The sequence below is a fragment of the Tachyglossus aculeatus genome, chromosome 10 (genome assembly GCF_015852505.1).
Source record: "Tachyglossus aculeatus isolate mTacAcu1 chromosome 10, mTacAcu1.pri, whole genome shotgun sequence".
NCBI lineage: Eukaryota > Metazoa > Chordata > Mammalia > Monotremata > Tachyglossidae > Tachyglossus > Tachyglossus aculeatus.
In genome coordinates this window covers 55,520,245-55,542,976 of record NC_052075.1, presented here as the reverse complement: position 1 = coordinate 55,542,976, position 22,732 = coordinate 55,520,245, and the positions used below count along the sequence as shown (strand labels likewise).

At 51.2% G+C, this 22,732-nt stretch overlaps 1 protein-coding gene across 1 annotated transcript; it reads left to right on the top strand.

The window, feature by feature from the left end:
- Window positions 1–1,435: 1,435 nt before the first annotated feature.
- GPD1 (glycerol-3-phosphate dehydrogenase 1) lies at window positions 1,436–15,481 on the top strand. The gene is made up of 8 exons (XM_038753010.1): window positions 1,436–1,559; window positions 4,379–4,556; window positions 6,592–6,732; window positions 7,527–7,665; window positions 7,914–8,026; window positions 10,764–10,997; window positions 14,850–14,956; window positions 15,155–15,481. The coding sequence occupies exons 1-8, from the start codon at window positions 1,510–1,512 to the stop codon at window positions 15,249–15,251; spliced, it is 1,059 nt and encodes a 352-aa protein (XP_038608938.1). The 5' UTR covers window positions 1,436–1,509; the 3' UTR covers window positions 15,252–15,481.
- Window positions 15,482–22,732: the final 7,251 nt, after the last annotated feature.

The window sequence follows — 22,732 nt, the reverse complement described above, 5'->3', positions numbered from 1 at the left end:
TGCCCCCGCTGGGGGCTTCACCCCCGAGCTTGACTTGCTCCACGGTTGGCATCTGACCCGCCCCTGGTGCCAAGCTGCAAGCAGCCGGCCTTTCCCTTAACGGGGAGCCGGCCAGCCCTGGCCAGTTGCCCAGGCAGCCTCCACCCTGGTGGGCAGAAGGCCCTGGCCCGGCTGGGTTGTGCCCCCCACACTGCCGCACTCTCTGGGCAGACCAGATGAGGGGCGGGGGTGGGTATTGTCCCCATCCCCACCCTCTTTGTGGGGGCCTGGCTGGGCAGAGGGGGTGACGCAGGAGGCGGCTGCCCCTGGCAAACTGCAGGTTCCCAGGGCCATAATCTGGGCCGGACCCCGTCCTCTCCCCCCAGCCCAGGGAAATGTTTCAAGTGGGGCCCTGAGGACCCCAACCTCTGTGGGTGAAAGGTCAGGGGTGATTCTCCTCTCCCTGCTCAGCCTAAGAGTTTTCCAAATGAATAAGTGGCTCACTTTCCACCCCACCTCTGGGTGACTGCTGTGTACCCTTGGGGTAAGCCCTGTCCCTCTCTCAGCTTTAAATGACCCTCCCCTGAAACTGGAAAGGCCCAGCCCCCTCCTTCCTCTCCCCCTCCTCACCCTCCCCATCCCCTCCTCCTTACCTCCTTCCCCTCCCCACAGCACCTTATATATGTAAAAATGTTTGTGCATATCTATTACTCCATTTATTTTACTTGTACATACTTATTCTATTTATTTTATTTGGTTTATATGTTTTGTTGTCTGCCTCCCCCTTCCAAGCTGTGAGCCCACTGTTGGGTAGGGACTGTCTCTATATGTTGCCAACTTGTACTTCCCAAGCGCTTAGTCCAGGGCTCTGCCCACAGTAAGTGCTTAATAAATACGATTGAATGAATCAATTGTATTTATTGAGCGCTTACTGTGTGCAGAGCAAGAATGAAAAAACTGGAGGAGACTGTTTTAGGGGGTACCACCGGGCAACTAGCATGGATGGGGAGGGGGGCAAGACTCCCATGGTGGGGGGGGGGGGGATTGTGGGTGCTTAGCAACTGAGAAACCAGTGATTCTGCTGGGAACCCAAGGTAGGGAGGAGCCTGAGCCTCTCTTTTAGACTGTGAGCCCACCGTTGGGTAGGGACTGTCTCTATATGTTGCCAACTTGTACTTCCCAAGCGCTTAGTCCAGTGCTTTGCACACAGTAAGCGCTCAATGAATACTATTGATTGATTGATCGAGAAGAGGGTCGGCGGAGGTGGGCAGGGAGGGGAGATTGGGTCCCTGGGGCTGGGGCTGGCCCCCTCCCTGTCCCCTCCACCTGTCTCAGTCTATCTCTGTCCCCCTCGCCCTCTTTCTCTCTGTCTCTCTGTCACTCTGCCTCTCCATTGCTCCTCCCCCGGGAGGCAGGCACCAGGGACACCCATGTGTGTATCTGTGTGTGCCTGTGTGAGGGTTAAAGGCTTTGGGATCCGCCTGCGGGGCGAGGGATTGAAGGGCAGTGCGGGCCACCGTTGGCAGGACCATGGCAACCGGGAGTGGGAAGAAGGTTTGCATCGTGGGGTCCGGAAACTGGTGCGTTTGGGGTTCTGCTGGGCGGGGAGGGGGGATCCCCCAAGGTCCTGGGTGGGTGGGTGGGTGGGGGGACTGTGGGGGAGACAGGGAGGGTCCTCAGAGCTGGAGACTGTGAGCCCACTGTTGGGTAGGGACTGTCTCTATATCATCAATCATATTTATTGAGCGCTTACTATGTGCAGAGCACTGTACTAAGCGCTTGGGAGGTACAAATTGGCAACATAGAGAGACAGTCCCTACCCAACAGTGGGCTCACAGTCTGAAAGGGGGAGACAGAGAACAAAACCAAACATACTAACAAAATAAAATAAATAGAATAGATATGTACAAGTAGAATAAATAAATAAATAGAGTAATAAATATGTACCCTGGGGAGTGGTTATAAGCGCTTGGGAGGCCTAGTACATGTTGCCAGCTTGTACTTCCCAAGCGCTTAGTCCAGTGCTCTGCACACAGTAAGCGCTCAATAAATACGATTGATTGATTGATTGATTGGAGGGCTGGGGGAACCACCCCGGGGCTACGGGTGCCGAGGTGTTGCAGGTTTGGGAGATTGGGGGGGTCTTGGTCGGGGACGGGTAATCCCAACCTCTGGCCCCGACCCTCAGGCCGGGCCGGGGCCTGGGGTAAATTGGGAGGGGGGGCTTTGGGAGTCTTCCTGACCCCATTTCCCCGAGGCAAATTCAATCAATCAATCAATCAATCAATCGTATTTATTGAGCGCTTACTGTGCGCAGAGCACTGTACTAAGCGCTTGGGAAATCCAAGTTGGCAACATCTAGAGACAGTCCCTACCCAACAGTGGGCTCACAGTCTAAAGGGGGGAGACAGAGAACAAAACCAAACATACTAACAAAATAAAATAAATAGAATAGATAGGTACAAGTAAAATAAATAGAGTAATAAATATGTGCAAACATATATACATATATACAGGTGCTGTGGGGAAGGGAAGGAGGTAAGATGGGGGGATGGAGAGGGGGGCGAGGGGGAGAGGAGGGAGGGGGCTGAGTGTGGGAAGGCCTCCTGGAGGAGGTGAGCTCTCAGTAGGGCCTTGAAGGGAGGAAGGGAGCGAGCTTGGTGGATGGGCAGAAGGATTGGGGGCATTCCAGGCCCGGGGGAGGACGTGGGCCAGGGGTCGATGGTGGGACAGGCGAGAACGAGGCCTAACGGTGAGGAGATGAGCGGTGGTAGAGGAGCAGAGGGTGCGGGCTGCGATGGAGAAGGACAGAAGGAAGGTGAGGTAGGAGGGGGCGAGGGGATGGACAGCCTGGAAGCCCAGAGGGTGAGGAGTTTCTGCCTGATGCGCAGATTGATTGGTAGCCACTGGAGATTTTTGATTCAATCATACTTACTGAGCGCTTACTGTGTGCAGAGCAGTGTACTGCTCGGTCCAGTCCCGCGGGCTGGGGGGGCCTCTGTGGCAGTGGAGGATCCCCAGCCCTGGGGGGGCAGTTGTCCTGGTCAGCGCCCTTTGACCCCGGGCCGGGCCCTCCCTGTGCTGGACCCCCCCGTTATCAACAGCCCGGAGCGATAAGGGCGAATCTACAGCCTCGGACCTGCCCCCTCCCCACCCCATTCATTCAATCGTACTTATTGAGCGCTTACTGTGTGCTGTGCACTGTACTAAATGCTTGGGAAGTACAAGTTGGCAACACATAGAGACGGTCCCCACCCAACAGCGGGTTCACAGTCTAGAAGGGGGAGACAGACAACAAAACAAACCATATTAACAAAATAAATGGAATAAATATGTACAAGTAAAATACATAGAGTAATAAATATTTACAAACATCTATACATATATACAGGTGCTGTGGGGAGGGGAAGAAGGTAGGGCGGGGGGGATGGGGAGGAGGGGGAGAGGAAGGAGGGGGCTCAGTCTGGGAAGGCCAGTGCCAAGCACTGTTCTAAGCGCTGGGGGAGATACAAGGTCATCAATTTCATTCATTCATTCAATCGTACTTATTGAGCACTTACTGTGTGCAGAGCACTGGACTAAGCGCTTGGGAAGTACAAGTTGGCAACACATAGAGACCGTCCCCACCCAACAGCGGGTTCACAGTCTAGAAGGGGGAGACAGACAACAAAACAAAACATATTAACAAAATAAAATAAATAAAATAAATAGGTACAAGTAAAATAAATAGAGTAATAAATATATACAAACATATATACGTATATACAGGTGCTGTGGGGAGGGGAAGGAGGTAAGGTGGAGGGGGGATGGGGAGAGGAAGGAGGGGACTTAGACTTTTAGACTGTGAGCCCACTGTTGGGTAGGGACTGTCTCTATGTGTTGCCAACTTGTACTTCCCAAGCGCTTAGTACAGTGCTCTGCACACAGTAAGCGCTCAATAAATACGATTGATTGGTTGATTGATTGATTGATTGATTGACTCAGTCTGGGAAGGCCAGTGCCAAGCACTGTTCTAAGCACTGGGGAAGATACAAGGTGATCAGGTTGTCCCACATGGGGCTCGCAGCCTTAGTCCCCATTTTCCCGAGGAGGGAACTGAGGCCCGGAGAAGTGAAGTGACTTGCCCGAAGTCACCCAGCTGATAAGTGGCAGAGCTGGGATTAGAACCCACGACCTCTGACTGCCAAGCCCGCGCTTTTTCCGCTGAGCCAACGCTGCGTGTCCTCTGACTCTCAAGCCTGGGCTTTTTCCAAATCACACTACTGTTGGAGCAGGGAGGAAGCGGGGAGAGAGGGGAGATGCTCAGGGACCCCCGGGCCCCTCAACACATGTGAGTGTGTGTGTGTGTGTGTGTGTGCGCGTGTGTGTGTGTGTGTGTGTGTTTGTGACACCCATCCAGGGGCTCAGCCATCGCCAAGATCGTAGGCACCAATGCCGGACAACTGGACCGGTTCGACTCTCGGGTGACCCTGTGGGTGTTTGAGGAGGAGGTGGACGGCCGGAAGCTGACCGAGATCATCAACTCCCAACATGAAAACGTCAAGTATCTTCCAGGCCACAAGCTGCCCCCCAACGTGGTGAGCCGGAGTCGGGGGTCTCGGGGGACGGGGGAAGGGGAGAGGGGTCCGGGGTCCAGGATGAGGCCAATTCCCCCGTTCTACTGCTCCGGGGCCGGAGGGAGACTAAGAGGAATGTCCAGATCTGGGGCTTCCTCGGACAACTCGGGACCGCCGGCCCAATGACGAGAGCCCGTTCTAGACTGTGAGCCCGTTGTTGGGTAGGGACCGCCTCTATATGTTGCCAATTTGTACTTCCCAAGCGCTTAGTACAGTGCTCTGCACACAGTAAGCGCTCAGTAAGTACGATTGAATGAATGAATGAATGAATGAGAGAGAGACGGGGGTGGGGGGAGGTTATTATTCTTAATAATAATAACTTTGGCACTTGTTAAGCGCTTATTTGTAGTGGCTAGAGCACAGGCCTGGGTGTCAGAAGGTCAGGGCTTCTAATCCAGCTCTGCCGCTTGTCTGCTGTGTGACCTTGGGCAAGTCGCTTCACTTCTCTGTCTCTATATGTTGCCATCTTGTACTTCCCAAGCGCTTAGTACAGTGCTCTGCACACAGTAAGCGCTCAATAAATATGATTGATTGATTCTCTGGGCCTCAGTTACCTCATCTGTAAAATGGGGATAGAGACCATGAGCCCCACGTGGGACAGGGATTGGGTTCAACTTGATTTGCCTGTATCCACCTCAGCGCTTCATACAGTGCTTGGCACCTAGTAAGCGCTCAACAAATGCCATCATCATTACTATGTGCCAAGTACTGTTAAGTGAGTCACGTTGGACACAGTCCCTGTCCCGCATGGGGCTTGCGCTCTTCATCCCCATTTTCCAGATGAGGTAACTGAGGCACAGAGAAGTTAAGTGACTTGCCCAAGGTCACAAAGCAGGGAAGTGGAGGAGCTGGGATTAGAACCCAGGTGCTCTGACTCTCTGGCCTGGGCTCTACCCACTAGGCCACGCTGCTTCTCAAGGGAAAAGCAAGGGAGTGGAGAGGGGGGCTTCTTCACCTCATTAATCAATCAATCGTATTTATTGAGCGGTTACTGTGTGCAGAGCACTGTACTAAGCGCTTGGGAAGTACAAGTTGGCAACATAACAAGTTGGCATCATTATCCCAGCAGATACTTCTTATGGTGCTTCTGGGGGTCTGGGCTGAGTCGGGGGTGGGGGTCACCACCGGCTCAGAGCCAAGAAATTGGGAGAGTGAACCCTCAGGACCCGAACCAGGAGCCCTTGGCTTTCCTCCCTCCCACAACCCCCTCCCCTATTCTCCTTTAAAGCGAGGCAGGCCTCTACTCCAAGCACCGCGTCTTAGTGGCAAGACCCCGTGCTTGAGAGTCAGAGGATGTGGGTTCTAATCCCTGCCCTGCCACCTGTCCGCCGTGTGACCTTGGGCAAGCCACTGAACCTCTCTGGGCCTCGGTTCCCTCACCTGTGAAATGGGGATTAAGACTGTGAGCCCCATGCGGAACAAGCTGATTACCTTGTATCTACCCCAGTGCTTAGAACAGCACATAATAAGCGCTTCTAGACTGCGAACCCGCTGTGGGGTAGGGACCGTCTCTATATGTTGCCAACTTGTACTTCCCAAGCGCTTAGTACAGTGCTCTGCACACAGTAAGCACTCAGTCAATACGATTGAATGAATGAATGAATGAACAAATACCCTAATTATTAATATTAACATAGCACACCACCCCCTCCCTGAGTAAGCCTTTAATCTCGATGTGGAGACACACACACCCCCAAAGACCCCGGGGTGGGCGGGGGAGATCCAGGGTCATTTCACTAAGGTCCAGATAGGTTAAGTGACTTATCCAAGGTCACATAGCGGCCTAGCTTGGGTCTAAAGCATCGAGACCCCCCTCCCCATCTCCCACCTTCACTACGCCGGCCTCTGGGGCCCGACCCCATCTCCGGCCCAGTGGCCCAGCAGCCCAGGGGCCCAGGGGCCGGGACCCCCGTGAGGGACAGGATAGGAGGGGTCCCGGGCCGCTTTGGACCATTCCCCTCCCCTCCTCTCCCCTGGGCTGGGGTCGGGTCTGCAGGTGGCCGTGGCGGACCTGGTGCAGGCGGCGTCCGGAGCAGATGTGCTGGTCTTCGTGGTCCCGCACCAGTTCATCGGCCGCGTCTGCGAGCAGCTCAAGGGACACCTGAAAGCGGAGACCCTCGGCGTGTCCCTCATCAAGGTGCCGACCCCCGCCCACCCCGCCCTCGGAAATCCCCGGTTCGGCCCGCCCCGCGGCCCGGAAGATTATTATTAACTGTATTTATTGAGCGCTTACTGTGTGCAAAGCACTGGACTAAATGCTTGGGAGATGTGGCTCAGTGGAAAGAGCCCGGGCTTTGGAGTCAGAGTTCATGGGTCCAAACCCTGGCTCCACCAATTGTCAGCTGTGTGACTTTGGGCAAGTCACTTAACTACTCTGTGCCTCAGATACCGCATCTGGAAAATGGGGGTGAAGACTGTGAGTCCCCCGTGGGACAACCCGATCATCTTGTAGCCTCCCCAGCGCTTAGAACAGTGCTTGGCACGTAGTAAGCGCTTAACAAATACCATTATTATTATTATTACAACGTAACAATACCTTCCCTGCCCCTCCTTTCCAAGCCGTGCCTCTCCCCTTCCTCGGGTGGCCACTGAACTACCATCATCACCCTCCCCTCCTCCTCCGGGAAGCCGGCCTGGATTAACCCAATGGGCTCCCCTGTCCCCTATGGCTACAGTGGACTTGTCTGTAATTCTGGGTCTGGGGTCCATGCTGTCACATAGGTGTGTATGTATGAAAGAGAGAGAGAGAGAGAGAGAGCTGCTTTCCCCCGGCAGACTTGAAAACCCTCGAAGGCAGGGACTTTGCCTTCTTTCTCTGTCCCTCCCCCAGTGCCAGTTGAGAGAGAGAGAGTGTGTGTTTGTGTGTGTGTGGGTGTGTGATTTTTGTTTAGGCTGGCCAACCGGCCAGGCCTGATGCCCGTCCTGTGGCAGGGCGTGGACGAGGGCCCCCAAGGGCTGAAGCTGATCTCAGAGGTGATCCGGGACAGTCTGGGCATCCCCATGAGCGTGCTCATGGGTGCCAACATCGCCAACGAGGTGGCGGCTGAGAACTTCTGTGAGACCACCATCGGTAAATGCAGGCCCCCCAACTGGGCCCAGCTTCCTCCCGCCCCCATCCTGCCCTGCCCCTCGTATCCGGGCCTAATCCCACCCACTTTGGCCTAACCCTACCTTTCCTGCCCCACCCCACCTCTCCCAGACCCAAATTACCAGGGCTTTGACCCTGTGGCCAGTCGAGGGTGGGGGAAGAGGAATTGCACCCTGCCAGGCGCGGCCCCCATGCCCGCACCCCTGACAGTCCCCTCTCTGCCGTGCCAGGGTGCAGGGACCCAGCCCAGGGTCAGCTGCTGAAGGAACTCTTTCAGACGCCCAATTTCCGGGTCACTGTGGTCAAGGAAGTGGACACGGTTGAGATCTGTGGAGCCCTCAAGGTGACGAGCGGTCAGAAAATCTACCATGCATTCATTCAATCGTATTTGTTGAGCACTTACTGTGTGCAGGGCACTGGACTAAGCGCTTGGGAAGTTCAAGTTACCACCATTGCAAAGGCCAGGAAACAGGACCCGAGACGTCACAGGACTTGCCCAAGGTCACACAGCATACCAAGGGAAGAGCAGGATTCTTGAACCCAGAACTCTCAGCTGGCCTCTAATAACGATAATAATAATAACTGTGGCATTTGTTAAGCATTTACTCTGTGCCAAGCACTGTGACTGTGAGCCCACTGTTGGCCAACTTGTACTTCCCAAGAGCTTAGTACAGTACTCTGCACACAGTAAGCGCTCAATAAATACGATTGATTGATTGTGATAGATATAAGATCATCAGGTCTTATGTATATGTGTTTGTACATATTTATTACTCTATTTATTTATTTATTTATTTTATTTGTACATGTCTATTCTATTTATTTTATTTTGTTAGTATGTTTGGTTTTGTTCTCTGTCTCCCCCTTTTAGACTGTGAGCCCACTGTTGGGTAGGGACTGTCTCTATATATTGCCAATTTGTACTTCCCAAGCGCTTAGTACAGTGCTCTGCACATAGTAAGCGCTCAATAAATACGATTGATGATGATGATGATGATGATCAGGTCCCACATAGGGCTCACAGTTCAAGTCGAAGGGAGAACAGGGATTGAATCCCCATTTTGCAGGTGACGTAACTGAGGCCCAGAGAACTGAAGCGATTTGCTCATAGTCACACCGCAAACAAACAGCAGAGTCAGGATTAGAACCCAGGCCCTCTGACTCTCGAGCTTCCCCGAGCTGGAGCTGTCCTCAGTACTCACCTGTGACCCCGCTCAATCGATCAATTGATCGTATTTTTCGAGCACTTACTGTGTACGGAGCAGTGTACTAAGCGCTTGGGAGCATCCAGTGTGACAGAGTCGATAGGCAGGTGCCCTGCCCACAGTGAGCTTGCAGCGTAGACGGGGAGACAGGCGTTAAAATAATTTACGGATATGGACAAAAGTGCTGAGGGCAGCGGGTAGGGTGGATAAATGGTAACTTCTCAGAGAGAACACCCACCTCACCCCCAACACACACACACAGTTCTCCAGCCCAGCCTCACCGGAGAATGTCCACTCGTCCTGGGGTCCAAATAATAATAATAATGATGATGGCATTTGTTAAGCGCTTACTGTGGCTCAGTGGAAAGAACACGGGCTTTGGAGTCAGAGGTCATGGGTTCATGGGTTCAAATCCCGGCTCCGCCAATTGTCAGCTGTGTGACTTTGGGCAAGTCGCTTAACTTCTCTGGGCCTCAGTTACCTCATCTGTAAAATGGGGATTAAGACTGCGAGTCCCCTGTGGGACAACTTGATCACCTTGTAACCTCTCCAGCGCTTAGAACAGTGGTTTGCACATAGTAAGCGCTTAATAAATGCCATCATTATTATTATTATTATTATTATTACTATGTGCAAAGCACTGTTCTAAGTGCTGGGGAGGATCCAAGGTGATCAGGTTGTCCCACTTGGGGCTCACAGTCTTAATCCCCATTTTACAGAAGAGAGAACTGAGGCCCAGAGAAGTGAAGTGACTTGCCCAAAGTCACACACCTGACAATTGGCGGAGCCGGGATTTGAACCCATGACCTCTGACTCCAAAGCCCGGGCTCTTTCCAAAGTGCCACGCTGCCCCCGAGGGCAGAGGCTTCACTATGGCAGGGCTGAGTCCTCGAAGCGATGGGCGATCCCACTTGTCCTGGGGTCCAAAGCCAGAGGTCCACTGTGGCAGGACCGAGTCCTCAAATCAATCAATCAATCGTATTTATTGAGCGCTTACTATGTGCAGAGCACTGTACTAAGCGCTTGGGAAGTCCAAGTTGGCAACATATAGAGACGGTCCCTACCCAACAGTGGGCTCACAGTCTAAAAGGGGGAGACAGAGAACAAAACCAAACATACTAACATACTAACATTCGGGAGACAGAGAACAAAACCAAACATACTAACATGCTAACATTCGGGAGACAGAGAACAAAACCAAACATACTAACATGCTAACATTCGGGAGACAGAGAACAATCAATCAATCAATCAATCAATCAATCGTATTTATTGAGCGCTTACTATGTGCAGAGCACTGTACTAAGCGCTTGGGAAGTACAAATTGGCAACACATAGAGACAGTCCCTACCCAACAGTGGGCTCACAGTCTAAAAGGGGGAGACAGAGAACAGAACCAAACATACCAACAAAATAAAATAAATAGGATAGAAATGTACAAGTAAAATAAAACCAAACCAAACAAAGAACAAAACCAAACATACTAACATACTAACATTCTAGACTGTGAGCCCACTGTTGGGTAGGGACCGCCTCTATACGTTGCCAACTTGGACTTCCCAAGCGCTTAGGACAGTGCTCTGCACACAGTAAGCGCTCAATAACTACGACTGATTGATCGATTAGAAGAGTGGGCTCACAAGCGGGCGATCAGGAAGTTCTTTTCCCCTAGTCTAACCCGACTCCTCCTTGCTGAAGTCAAAGCCTGCTTCTTCTGTCTCAGTGCTCAGTACAGCGCTCTGCACACAGTAAGCGCCCAATAAATACGATTGAACGAATGGGGGCCGTGGAGGTTTTAGGGGGCGACGGCTGGGCCGGTGGTGGTCCAGGAGCCCCAATCTCCGGGGGGGCCGCCCCCTTTTCCCTCCTCCGCAGAACGTGGTGGCGGTGGGCGCCGGCTTCTGCGACGGGCTGGGCCTGGGCGACAACACGAAGGCGGCAGTGATCCGGCTGGGCCTCACCGAGATGATCGGCTTCGCCAGGCTGTTCTGCGCCGGGCCCGTGACGCCCGACGTCTTCCTGGAGAGCTGCGGCGTGGCCGACCTCATCACCACCTGCTACGGGGGACGCAACCGCCGCCTGGCCGAGGCCTTCGTGCGCACCGGCAAGGTGCCCGCAGACCCCGGGCCCCGGCCGGCTGGGCGGGGGGCGGAGATGGGGAGAAGGAGGAGATGGGGGGAATAATAATAATGATAGCATTTATTAAGCGCTTACCATGTGCAAAGCACTGTTCTAAGCGCTGGGGAGGTTACAAGGTCATCAGGTTCTCGTTCTCGCCCGTCCCGCCATCGACCCCCGGCCCACGTCATCCCCCGGGCCTGGAATGCCCCCAATCCCTCCGCCCATCCGCCAAGCTCGCTCTCTTCCTCGCTTCAAGGCCCTACTGAGAGCTCACCTCCTCCAGGAGGCCTTCCCACACTCAGCCCCTTCCTTCCTCTCCCCCTCTCCACCCCCCATCTTACCTCCTTCCCTTCCCCGCAGCACCTGTATATATGTATATATGTTTGTACATATTTATTACTCTATTTATTTTACTTGTACATATCTATTCTGTTTATTTTATTTTGCGAATATGTTTGGTTTTGTTCTCTGTCTCCCCCTTTTAGACTGTGAGCCCACTGTTGGGTAGGGACTGTCTCTGTACGTTGCCAACTTGCACTTCCCAAGCGCTTAGTACAGTGCTCTGCACACGGTAAGCGCTCAATAAATACGATTGATGATGATGATGATCAGGTTGCCCCATGGGGGGCTCACAGTCTTCATCCCCATTTTACAGATGAGGGAACTGAGGCCCAGAGAAGTGAAGTGACTTGCCCAAAGTCACACAGCTGGCTATTGGCAGAGCCGGGATTTGAACCCACGACCTCTGACTCCAAAGCCCGGGCTCTTTCCACTGAGCCCCGCATAATAATAACAATAATAATGACGGTATTTATTAAGCGCTTATGATGTGCCAACCACTGTTCTATGCGCCGGGGTTAGATACAGGGTAATCAGGTTGTCCCTCGTGGGGCTCACTGTCTTCATCCCCGTTTTCCAGATGAGGGAACTGAGGCCCAGAGAAGTAACAATAATAATAATAATAATGGCATTTACTAAGCGCTTACTATGTGCAAAGCACTGTTCTAAGCGCTGGGGAGGTTACAAGGTGATCAGGTTGCCCCACGGGGGGCTCACAGTCTTCATCCCCATTTGACAGATGAGGTAACTGAAGCCCAGAGAAGTTAAGTGACTTGCCCAAAGTCACACAGCTGGCTATTGGCAGAGCCGGGATTTGAACCCACGACCTCTGACTCCAAAGCCCGGGCTCTTTCCACTGAGCCCCGCATAATAATAACAATAATAATGATGGTATTTATTAAGCGCTTACGAAGTGCCAACCACTGTTCTAAGCTGGGGTTAGATACAGGGTAATCAGGTTGTCCCTCATGGGGCTCACTGTCTTCATCCCCATTTTCCAGGTGAGGGAACTGAGGCCCAGAGAAGTAATAATAATAATGGCATTTACTAAGCGCTATGTGCAAAGCACTGTTCTAAGCGCTGGGGAGGTTACAAGGTGATCAGGTTGTCCCTCGGGGGGCTCACAGTCTTAATCCCCTTTTTACAGATGAGGTCACTGAGGCCCAGAGAAGTGAAGTGACTTGCCCAAAGTCACACAGCTGGCTATTGGCAGAGCCAGGATTTGAACCCATGACCTCTGACTCCCAAGCCCGGGCTTTTTCCACTGAGCCGTGATGGGGATGGGGAGGGGGAGAGAGGGAAGGAGGAGGGGAGAAGTGGAGGGAGGGGAGAGGGTGAAGAAGGAGGAGGGAAGAAGGAGTGGGGAGGGCGAAGGAGGAGGGCAGGGAAATCCAATCAGTGGTATTTATTGAGCGCTTACAGTGTACTGTCCAGTGTACTAAACGCTTGGGAAAGTCCAGTTGGTAGAGGCGCTTCCCACCCACAAGCAGCTTCCAGTCTACGGGAATCAATCAATCCATCAGCGGAAATGATTGAGCGCTTACTGTGTGCAGAGCACTGTACTAAACGCTGGGGAGAGTAGCTTAGAGAGTGAGGCCCGACTCCTGCCCTCAAGGATTTTACAATCTAGCGGAATTGAGTGGGAGGAGGGAAAGAAGGAGGAGAAGCATGGGAATGGAGGGAGAAGGGTGGTGGGAAGAGGCGGGATAGGGTTGGATCTGGAGAGACAGGAGGGTCTTGGAGGGGAGAGAAAAGACATCACTTTTATTTTATGAAAATGCCTTCCCTTCAGTCATTTCATTTTATCCTTGCAATATCATCACCATCATCATCATCATCAATCGTATTTATTGAGCGCTTACTGTGTGCAGAGCACTGTACTAAGCGCTTTCCCTGTGAGGGAGAAGCAGGTATTAATAGTCCCATTATTATTACATACCGTGAGCCCCCCCGTGGGACAACCCGATCACCTTGTAACTTCCCCAGCGCTTAGAACAGTGCTTGGCACATAGTAAGAGCTTAATAAATGCCATTATTATTATTATATACTTGAGGAAGGAGGCTCAGAGAGGTTAAAAAATTGTTATTTTTCAATTAGGGTACTTGTTAAGTGCTTACTTTGTGTCCATCACTAAGTACCGGAGTAGATAATGGGAAGGGGGGAATCGGTCTAACAGGAGAAGCGGCATGGCCTAGTGGATAGAGCGCAGGTCTCGGGGGAGTCAGAAGGACCTGGGTTCTGATTCCCAACGCTGCCTTTCGTCTACTGTGTGACTTTGGGCCAGTCGCTTTACTTCCCTGTGCCTCAGTTACCACATCTGTAAAATGGGGATTAAAACTGTGAGCACCACGTAAGGATAAGCACTGTGTCTAACCCGATCATCTTGTATCCACCCCAGTGCTGAGTTCGGTGCCTGGAACCCAAGGAAGCATTAAAAAAAAAGTGGGAGGGAGGACAGGCATTGAATCCCCATTTTGCAGATGAGGGAACTGAGGCCCAGAGAAGTCAAAAGTGATTTTCCCAGGATCGCACAGCGGACAAATTGCAGAGCTGGGATTAGAAGTCAGGTGCTCTGACTCTTTCATTCATTCATTCAATCGTATTTATGGAGCGTTTACTGTGAGCAGAGCACTGTACTAAGCGCTTGGAGGGTACAATACAACAATAAAGAGAGACAATCCTTGCCCACAACGGGCTCACAGTCTAGAGCGGGGGCAGGCAGACATCAATACAAGTAAACAGGCATCAATATAAATAAATAGAATTGTTGGTATATACGGATATACATAAATGCAGTGGGGAGGCCCAGGCTCTATCCACTAAGCCACGCTGTCTTCCCGCCCTCTCCCACTATTCATTCATTCATTCAGTCGTATTTATTGAACGCTTACTGTGTGCAGAGCACTGTACTAAGCACTTGGAAAGTACAATACAACAATAGAGAGAGACAATTCTTGCCCACAACGGGCTCACAGTCTAGAGGGGGGACAGGCAGACATCCATACAAGTAAACAGGCATCAATATAAATAAATAGAATTGTTGGTATATACAGGTATACATAAGTGCAGGGGAGAGGCCCAGGCTCTATCCACTAGGCCACGCTGTCTTCCGGCCCTCTCCCACTATTCATTCATTCATTCCTTCAATCGTATTTATTGAGCGCTTACTGTGTGCAGAGCACTGTACTAAGCGCTTGGGAAGTCCAAGTCGGCAGCATATAGAGACGGCCCCTACCCAACAACGGGCTCACAGTCTAGAAACGGGAGACAGACGACAAAACAAAACATGCGGACAGGTGTCAAGTGGTCAGAACAAATAGAATTAAAGCTGGATGCACATCATTAACAAAATAAATAGAATAGTAAATACAGTACCTGCCCTAGACCCTCCTCCTCATCTTCCTCAGTGTCCCCCTCCCCATGCGCTCTCCTCCTCTGCCTGGGCCCTCGCGTCCTTCACCCCCACGCCCACCCTCTGACCCCGACCATTGCCCACGCAGTCCCTGGAGCAGCTGGAGGTGGAGATGTTGAACGGGCAGAAGCTGCAGGGTCCGCAGACGGCCCGGGAACTCCACAGCATCCTCCGACACCGGTCCGCCGTGGACAAGTGAGTCACCCGGCCCTCTCCCCACCCCTCTGGGGACCCCAGGGGCCAGAAGGGCCCAGACTGTACCCCCTCCATGCCCCCTCTTCCTCTCTGGCTGATCCCTCCCTGCCTCCATGCCCCCTCTCCCTCTTGGCGCCCCATTTGTGGTTGACCCCTCACCCCTCTCCGGCTGACCCCTGCCCTCCCTGCTCGCCCCAGGTTCCCCCTCTTCGTGGCGGTGTACCAGGTTTGCTACGAGGGCCACCCGGTGTCGGAGTTTATCCGCTGCCTCCAGAACCATCCACAGCACATGTGAACCAGGACCGCTCGGCCCGGCCGGGCGAATCCCTCGCCCCACCAAGGGGACCTCCTTCTCCTCAATGCAGGCCGCGGCGGACCACCCGGGGCACGTCTCCCTATAGGCCCGGGACTTTCGTCTCTGCCCCTGCGGGAGCCACAGGAGGACCCCGGAATAGGGGGCGGGGGGCTCCACAGGCCTGGCACCGGTTGGACCCGTTGTGAACCAAATACAGAGATCTGCAGCTCCCCGCTGCTGCGTCTGGGCACCGTCTCTCCGCTCCCGTGCCCCGCAGGGCCTGGCAGTGCCCTCGCCCCAATGGTCCAGATCCCTGGCTCCCCAGGGCCCCCGTCCTTTCCTTCCTTTCTTCCCCCACCTCCCCCCGGGCCAGAACCTGATCTGTCGATGGTGCAGGAGGCCCTGCTTCGCCCCCTCTGCCCCTGCCCTTTCCGCTTCCCCGGGACCCTGGCCCGAGCCGGCCACTGTGGTGGACTCTCACGAGTGGCAAGACCCCCTCCCCTGCAACACTGCCCCTCTTCCTGCCAAACACACCCCAAGGCAGGTGGGAGGGGGGGTCCCCCCTCATCAAGGGAGAGGAGGGGGTGATCAGAATCAGGGACTAATCTAGGAAGCCTTCCTGGTGGAGGCAGCAGTTTGTTTTAGTCCATAATATTCCTTGAGCACTTACTGTGTGCAGAGCATCATCATCATCAATCGTATTTATTGAGCGCTTACTATGTGCAGAGCACTCTACTAAGCACTTGGGAAACACAAATTGGCAACACATAGAGACAGTCCCTACCCAACAGTGGGCTCACTGTAGAGCACTGTAGTAAGGGCTCGGGAGAGGAGGATATACCAACATAAAAGAGGTAGTAGACGTGTTCCTGGAGCTTTGGGAAGACCACGGGAGGGAGGGCATTCCAAACCCGGAGCTGAGCCTCTTCCCCGGGGGTGGGGTGGGGGTGGGGGGCTTCTCTGGCCCGCCTGTCGGACGGGACTGAGTGCTCACCCCTCCAATGCCCAGCTGGTCCAGGAGTCAAGTGGGTTGTCTTTTTTTTTAATGGTATCTGTTGAGCACTCACTATGCGCCAGACACTGTTCTAAGCTCTGGTGTAGATACAAGCTTATCAGGTCAGACCCAATCCCCGTCCCACGTGAGGCTCACAGTCTGAGTAATGGGGAGAACAGGTATTGAATCCCCATTTTACAGATGAGGAAACTGAGGCACAGAGAAGCTGACTCGCCCAAAGCCACGCAGCAGGCAGGTGACAGAGGCCAGGTCCTCCTACCCCCAGGCCCGAGCTCTTTCCACTAGGCCACGCTGCATGGGGGTGATGGAGGTCCAGGGCTGTAGAGAAGGGGAGAGATTGTTTCATCTTGGTGCAGCAGGAGGGATTTGGGCTAGACAAGAGAGTTAAAGGGGCTTTGGAAGAGCCCAGAGGGCCCCAACATGTCCATCCCTTGGCTGGGGTGGGGTGGGCACCCGTGCTGGAGGACTGAACTAGATGATCTTTTGAGATTCCCTGGCAGGGGACAGCTGGCACCATTACCCGGAGAGCCTGTGCCCAACTTGGCTCCCCCTTTTATCATCATCAATCGTATTTATTGAGCGCTTACTGTGTGCAGAGCACTGTACTAAGCGCTTGGGAAGTACAAATTGGCAACATATAGAGACAGTCAATCAATCGATCAATCAATCGTATTTATTGAGCGCTTACTATGTGCAGAGCACTGTACTAAGCGCTTGGGAAGTACAAATTGGCAACATCTAGAGACAGTCCCTACCCAACAGCGGGCTCCCAGTCTAAAAGGGGGAGACAGAGAACAAAACCAAACATACTAACAAAATAAAATAAATAGAATAGATATGTACAAGTAAAATAAATAAATAAATAGAGTAATAAATGTGTACAAACATATATACAGGTGCTGTGGGGAAGGGAAGGAGGTAAGATGGAGGGATGGAGAGGGGGATGAGGGTCCACTGTTGGGTAGGGACTGTCTCTATATGTTGCCGACTTGTACTTCCCAAGCGCTTAGTCCAGTGCTCTGCACAAAGTAAGTGCTCAATAAATACGATTGATTGATTGATTGATTGGCTCCCAGCCCCACGCCTCCCTCCGCTGGCCCCCAGCGGTTGCCCCGGCCCACCCTCCGCTGACTCTTAGCCCCTGCCCCGTCGCTTACTATGTGCAAAGCACTGTTCTAAGCGCTGGGGAGGTTACAAGGTGATCAGGTTGCCCCACAGGGGCTCACAGTTGTACTCCCCATTTGACAGATGAGGGAACTGAGGCCCAGAGAAGTGAAGTGACTTCCCAAAGTCACCCAGCTGACAAGTGGTGGAACCGGGATTTGAACCCATGACCTCTGACTCCAAAGTCCGGGCTCTTTCCACTGAGCCGCGCTGCATCTCTAAGGAAGGGAAAGGAAATTAACAATCCCTTGAAAGGCAGTTAATAAAGCTGTCAAGGGGTTGCTCTGAACTGCGGATACCAATCAATCGTATTTATTGAGCGCTTACTGCGTGCAGAGCACTGGACTAAGCGCTTGGGAAGTCCAAGTTGGCAACATAGAGAGACGGTCCCTACCCAACAGTGGGCTCACAGTCTAGAAGGGGGAGACAGAGAACAAAACCAAACATACTAACAAAATAAAATAAATAGGATATGTACAAGTAAAATAAATAGAGTAATAAATATGTACAAACATATATACAGGTGCTGTGGGGAAGGGAAGGAGGTAAGATGGGGGGGATGGAGAGGGGGTTCAGCTGCTTTAGCTCTACAGTCGTAGGATGGATATTTGAGGCTATTCCTACTTTCTCTTCCTCCGAGGACAACTAAGACTTTGGCTGGCTTTAGGATGGCCAGCTAAATTAGCACGGTCCCTGACCTTAAAAAAAAGTGGGTGGGTGTTGAAACCCGATGCAGGGGTGGGGGTGAGGGTGGTGATCCGAAGGAAGGGCCACCGCGCCTGCCCGCCAATGCCAACGGGCCCGGCCGGAGCCTCCCAGAGGATCGGGTGGCAGTGCCAGTTGATACATGGCCCAGGTCAGCAACCCATCCAGGGCTATAAATAGAAGCGGGGTGGGAGAGGGACAGGAGTGTTGGGAAAGCTTTCCACTTTTGGGAATCAATCAATCAATCAATCGTATTTATTGAGCACTTACTGTGTGAAGAGCACTGTACTAAGCGCTTGCGAAGTCCAAGTTGGCAACACATAGAGACAGTCCCTACCCAACAGTGGGCTCACAGTCTAGAAGAGTGGGCTCACAGCCTAGAAGATTTTGCACATAGTAAGCGCTTAATAAATGCCATTATTATTATTATCATTATTATTCATTCAATCACATTTATTGAGCGCTTACTGTGTGCGGAGCACTGTACTAAGCGCTTGGGAAGTCCAAGTTGGCAACATATAGAGACAGTCCCTACCCAACAGTGGGCTCACAGTCTAGAAGAGTGGGCTCACAGCCTAGAATACTTTGCACATAGTAAGCGCTTAATAAATGCCATTATTATTATTATCATTATTATTCATTCAATCACATTTATTGGGCGCTTACTGTGTGTGGAGCACTGTACTAAGCGCTTGGGAAGTCCAAGTTGGCAACATATAGAGACAGTCCCTACCCAACAGTGGGCTCACAGTCTAGAAGAGTGGGCTCACAGTCTAGAAGACTTTGCACGTAGTAAGCGCTTAATAAATGCCATTATTAATATTATCATTATTATTCATTCAATCACATTTATTGAGCGCTTACTGTGTGCGGAGCACTGTACTAAGCGCTTGGGAAATCCAAGTTGGCAACATATAGAGACAGTCCCTACCCAACAGTGGGCTCACAGTCTAGAAGAGTGGGCTCACAGTCTAGAAGACTTTGCACATAGTAAGGGCTTAATAAATGCCATTATTATTATTATCATTATTATTCATTCAATCACATTTATTGAGCGCTTACTGTGTGCGGAGCACTGTACTAAGCGCTTGCGAAGTCCAAGTTGGCAACACATAGAGACAGTCCCTACCCAACAGTGGGCTCACAGTCTAGACGAGTGGGCTCACAGTCTAGAAGACTTTGCACATAGTAAGCGCTTAATAAATGCCATTATTATTATTATCATTATTATTCATTCAATCACATTTATTGAGCGCTTACTGTGTGCGGAGCACTGTACTAAGCGCTTGGGAAGTCCAAGTTGGCAACATATAGAGACAGTCCCTACCCAACAGTGGGCTCACAGTCTAGGTTTCATCCATCTCCCACCAGAAGCAATCTAGTTTGTTGACAGTTCACTGGAAAAACTCTTCCCTGATCTCCACAAGAATTATTTCATTTTTTAAATTTTTAAGACGCACTGAAGGCTTGTAATTAGATTCAAACAATCTTACAGCCTGCTATTTTATAAAAAAACAGTCCATTTCTTCCTATTTACTTTTGTCCTGTTTGCACTTCCCCTGGCAAGATGTGAATATCCTCACATCTTCCTTTAATGCAGTTCCTCCCAAATCCGCGTAGTTTGCATTTGCTATTTAATCCTCATTTGATATAAGTTTAAATATTCCCAATGCCTTCTGTCCATCTGCTCCTGCAAATTATAAGGAAGCCTGGGAAGCCTGGAGACGTGCCCTCAGGGAATGGCTCTCCGCAAAAAGGCTTCATCCCTGCCTGGGATGGGATCTTTGGGGAAGGAAATGGAGCTTGCTCAGGACCCTCGCTGGGGAGGTGGGGATGGGTGGGTTGCAACAACAATGATAATAATAATCGTGATTTCCTTTCAGGCAGCGTGGCTCAGTGGAAAGAGCCCGGGCTTGGGAGTCAGAGGTCAGGGGTTCAAATCCCGGCTCTGCCGCTTGTCAGCTGTGTGACTCTGGGCAAGTCACTTCACTTCTCTGGGCCTCAGTTACCTCATCTGTAAAATGGGGTTTAAGATTGTGAGTCCCACATGGGACAACCTGATCACCTTGTCTCCTCCCCAGCGCTTAGAACAGTGCTTCTCCCCCTCTCCATCCCCCCCATCTTACCTCCTTCCCTTCCCCACAGCACCTGTATATATGTATATATGTTTGTACATATTTATTACTCTATTTATTTTACTTGTACATATCTATTCTATTTATTTTATTTTGTTAGTATGTTTGGTTTTGTTCTCTGTCTCCCCCTTTAAGACTGTGAGCCCACTATTGGGTAGGGACTGTCTCTATATGTTGCCAAATTGGACTTCCCCAGCGCTTAGTACAGTGCTCTGCACACAGCAAGCGCTCAATAAATACGATTGATGATGATGATGATGCTTTGCACATAGTAAGCGCTTAACAAATACCAAAATTATTATTATTACTTGCCATAAATAATGCCATAAATGCCATAAATATGCCATAAATAATGGCATTTATGAAGCGCTTACTGTGTGCAAAGCACTGTTCAAAGCGCTGGGGAGGTTACAAGGTGATCAGGTTGTCCCACGGGGGGCTCACAGTCTTAATCCCCATTTTCCATGAGGTAACTGAGGCCCAGAGAAGTGAAGTGACTTGCCCAAAGTCACCCAGCTGACAAGTGGCGGAGCCGGGATTTGAACCCATGACCTCTGGCTCCAAAGCCCGGGCTCTTTCCACTGAGCCATGACCATTGTTGTTGCTTCGAAGCAGAGGACAGCCGGACCCTCGGATCCTTTTTCATTCATTCATTCATTCATTCATTCAATCGTATGTATTGAGCGTTTACTGTGTGCAGAGCACTGTACTAAGCGCTTGGGAAGTACAAGTTGGCAACATATAGACTTTCCCCTTCTAGACTGTGAGACCGTTGTTGGGTAGGGACCGTCTCTATATGTTGCCAACTTGGACTTCCCAAGCAATTAGTACAGTGCTCTGCACACAGTAAGTGCTCAATAAATACGATTGAATGAATGAATGGATGGATGGATGGATGGATGGAGGCCCCTCCTTCCTCTCCCCCTCCTCCCCCTCTCCATCCCCCCCTGCCTTTCCTCCATCCCCTCCCCACACCACCTGTATATATGTATATATGTTTGTACATATTTATTACTCTATTTATTTGTACATAGTTATTCTATTTATTTTATTTTGTTAATATGTTTTGTTTTGTTGTCTGTCTCCCCCTTCTAGATTGTGAGCCCGCTGTTGGGTAGGGACCGTCTCTAGATGTTGCCAACTTGGACTTCCCAGGCGCTTAGTCCAGTGCTCTGCACACAGTAAGCGCTCAATAAATAGGATTGAATGAATGAATGAGTGAATGGATGAATGAATGGGTGAATGAATGAAGGAAGGAAGGAAGGAATGAGTGAAGGAATGAATCCTTTCCCCACAGCACCTGTATATATGTATATGTGTTTGTACATATTTATTACTCTATTTATTTATCTTACATGTACATATCTATTCTATTTATTTTATTTTGTTAGTACGTTTGGTTTTGTTCTCTGTCTCCCCCTTCTAGACTGTGAGCCCACTGTTGGGTAGGGACTGTCTCTATGTGTTGCCGACTTGTACTTCCCAAGCGCTTAGTCCAGTGCTCTGCACACAGTAAGTGCTCAATAAATACGATTGAATGAATGGATGGATGAATGAATGAATGAATGAATGGTTGGATGGATTTATTCTATTTATTTTATTTTGTTAATACGTTTTGTTTTGTTGTCTGTCTCCCCCTTCTAGACTGTGAGCCCGCTGTTGGGTAGGGACCGTCTCTAGATGTTGCCGACTTGTACTTCCCAAGCGCTTAGTACAGTGCTCTGCACACAGTAAGCACTCAATAAATACGATTGAATGAGTGAATGGATGAATGAATGGGTGAAGGAATGAATGAATGAGTGAAGGAATGAATGAATGAGTGAAGGAATCAATCATATTTATTGAGTGCTTACTGTGTGCAGAGCACTGTACTAAGCGCTTGGGAAGTACAAGTTGGCAACACATAGAGACGGTCCCTACCTAACAGTGGGCTCACAGTCTAAAAGGGGGAGACAGAGAACAAAACAAAACATATTAACCAAATAAAATAAATAGAATAGATATGTACAAGTAAAATAAATAAATAGAGTAATAAATCCGTACAAACATATATCCATCTATACAGGTGCTGTGGGGAAGGGAAGGAGGTAAGGCGGTGAGGATGGAGAGGGGGCGGAGGGGGAGAGGAAGGAGGGGGCTCAGTGTGGGAAGGCCTCCTGGAGAAGGAAGGAAGGAAGGAAGGAAGGAAGGAAGGAAGGAAGGAAGGAAGGAAGGAAGGAAGGAAGGAAGGAAGGAAGGAAGGAAGGAAGGAAGGGAGTGAGTGAATGAATGAATGAATGAATGAATGAATGAATGAATGAATGAATGAATGAATGAATGAATGAATGAATGACGACTTCTCGGGTCTGGCCATTTCGGCCGACCCGCCTCAGGGACCCGCTGAGGGCAGGAAAGCGTTTCCGCCCAAAGCCAACATGGCGGCCCCCTCTTGGGTGTCCTCGGGCGCTCTAGGCTGCCGCCGC

What these genes read in the sequence shown, in the direction of transcription:
- GPD1 (XM_038753010.1), top strand. Translation starts at nt 1,510, where the DNA reads ATGGCAACCGGGAGTGGGAAGAAGGTTTGCATCGTGGGGTCCGGAAAC. An exon ending in ACAAGCTGCCCCCCAACGTG is followed by an intron (nt 4,557 to 6,591) that starts GTGAGCCGGAGT and finishes TCGGGTCTGCAG; the next exon opens with GTGGCCGTGGCGGACCTGGT. An exon ending in AGATCTGTGGAGCCCTCAAG is followed by an intron (nt 8,027 to 10,763) that starts GTGACGAGCGGT and finishes CCTCCTCCGCAG; the next exon opens with AACGTGGTGGCGGTGGGCGC.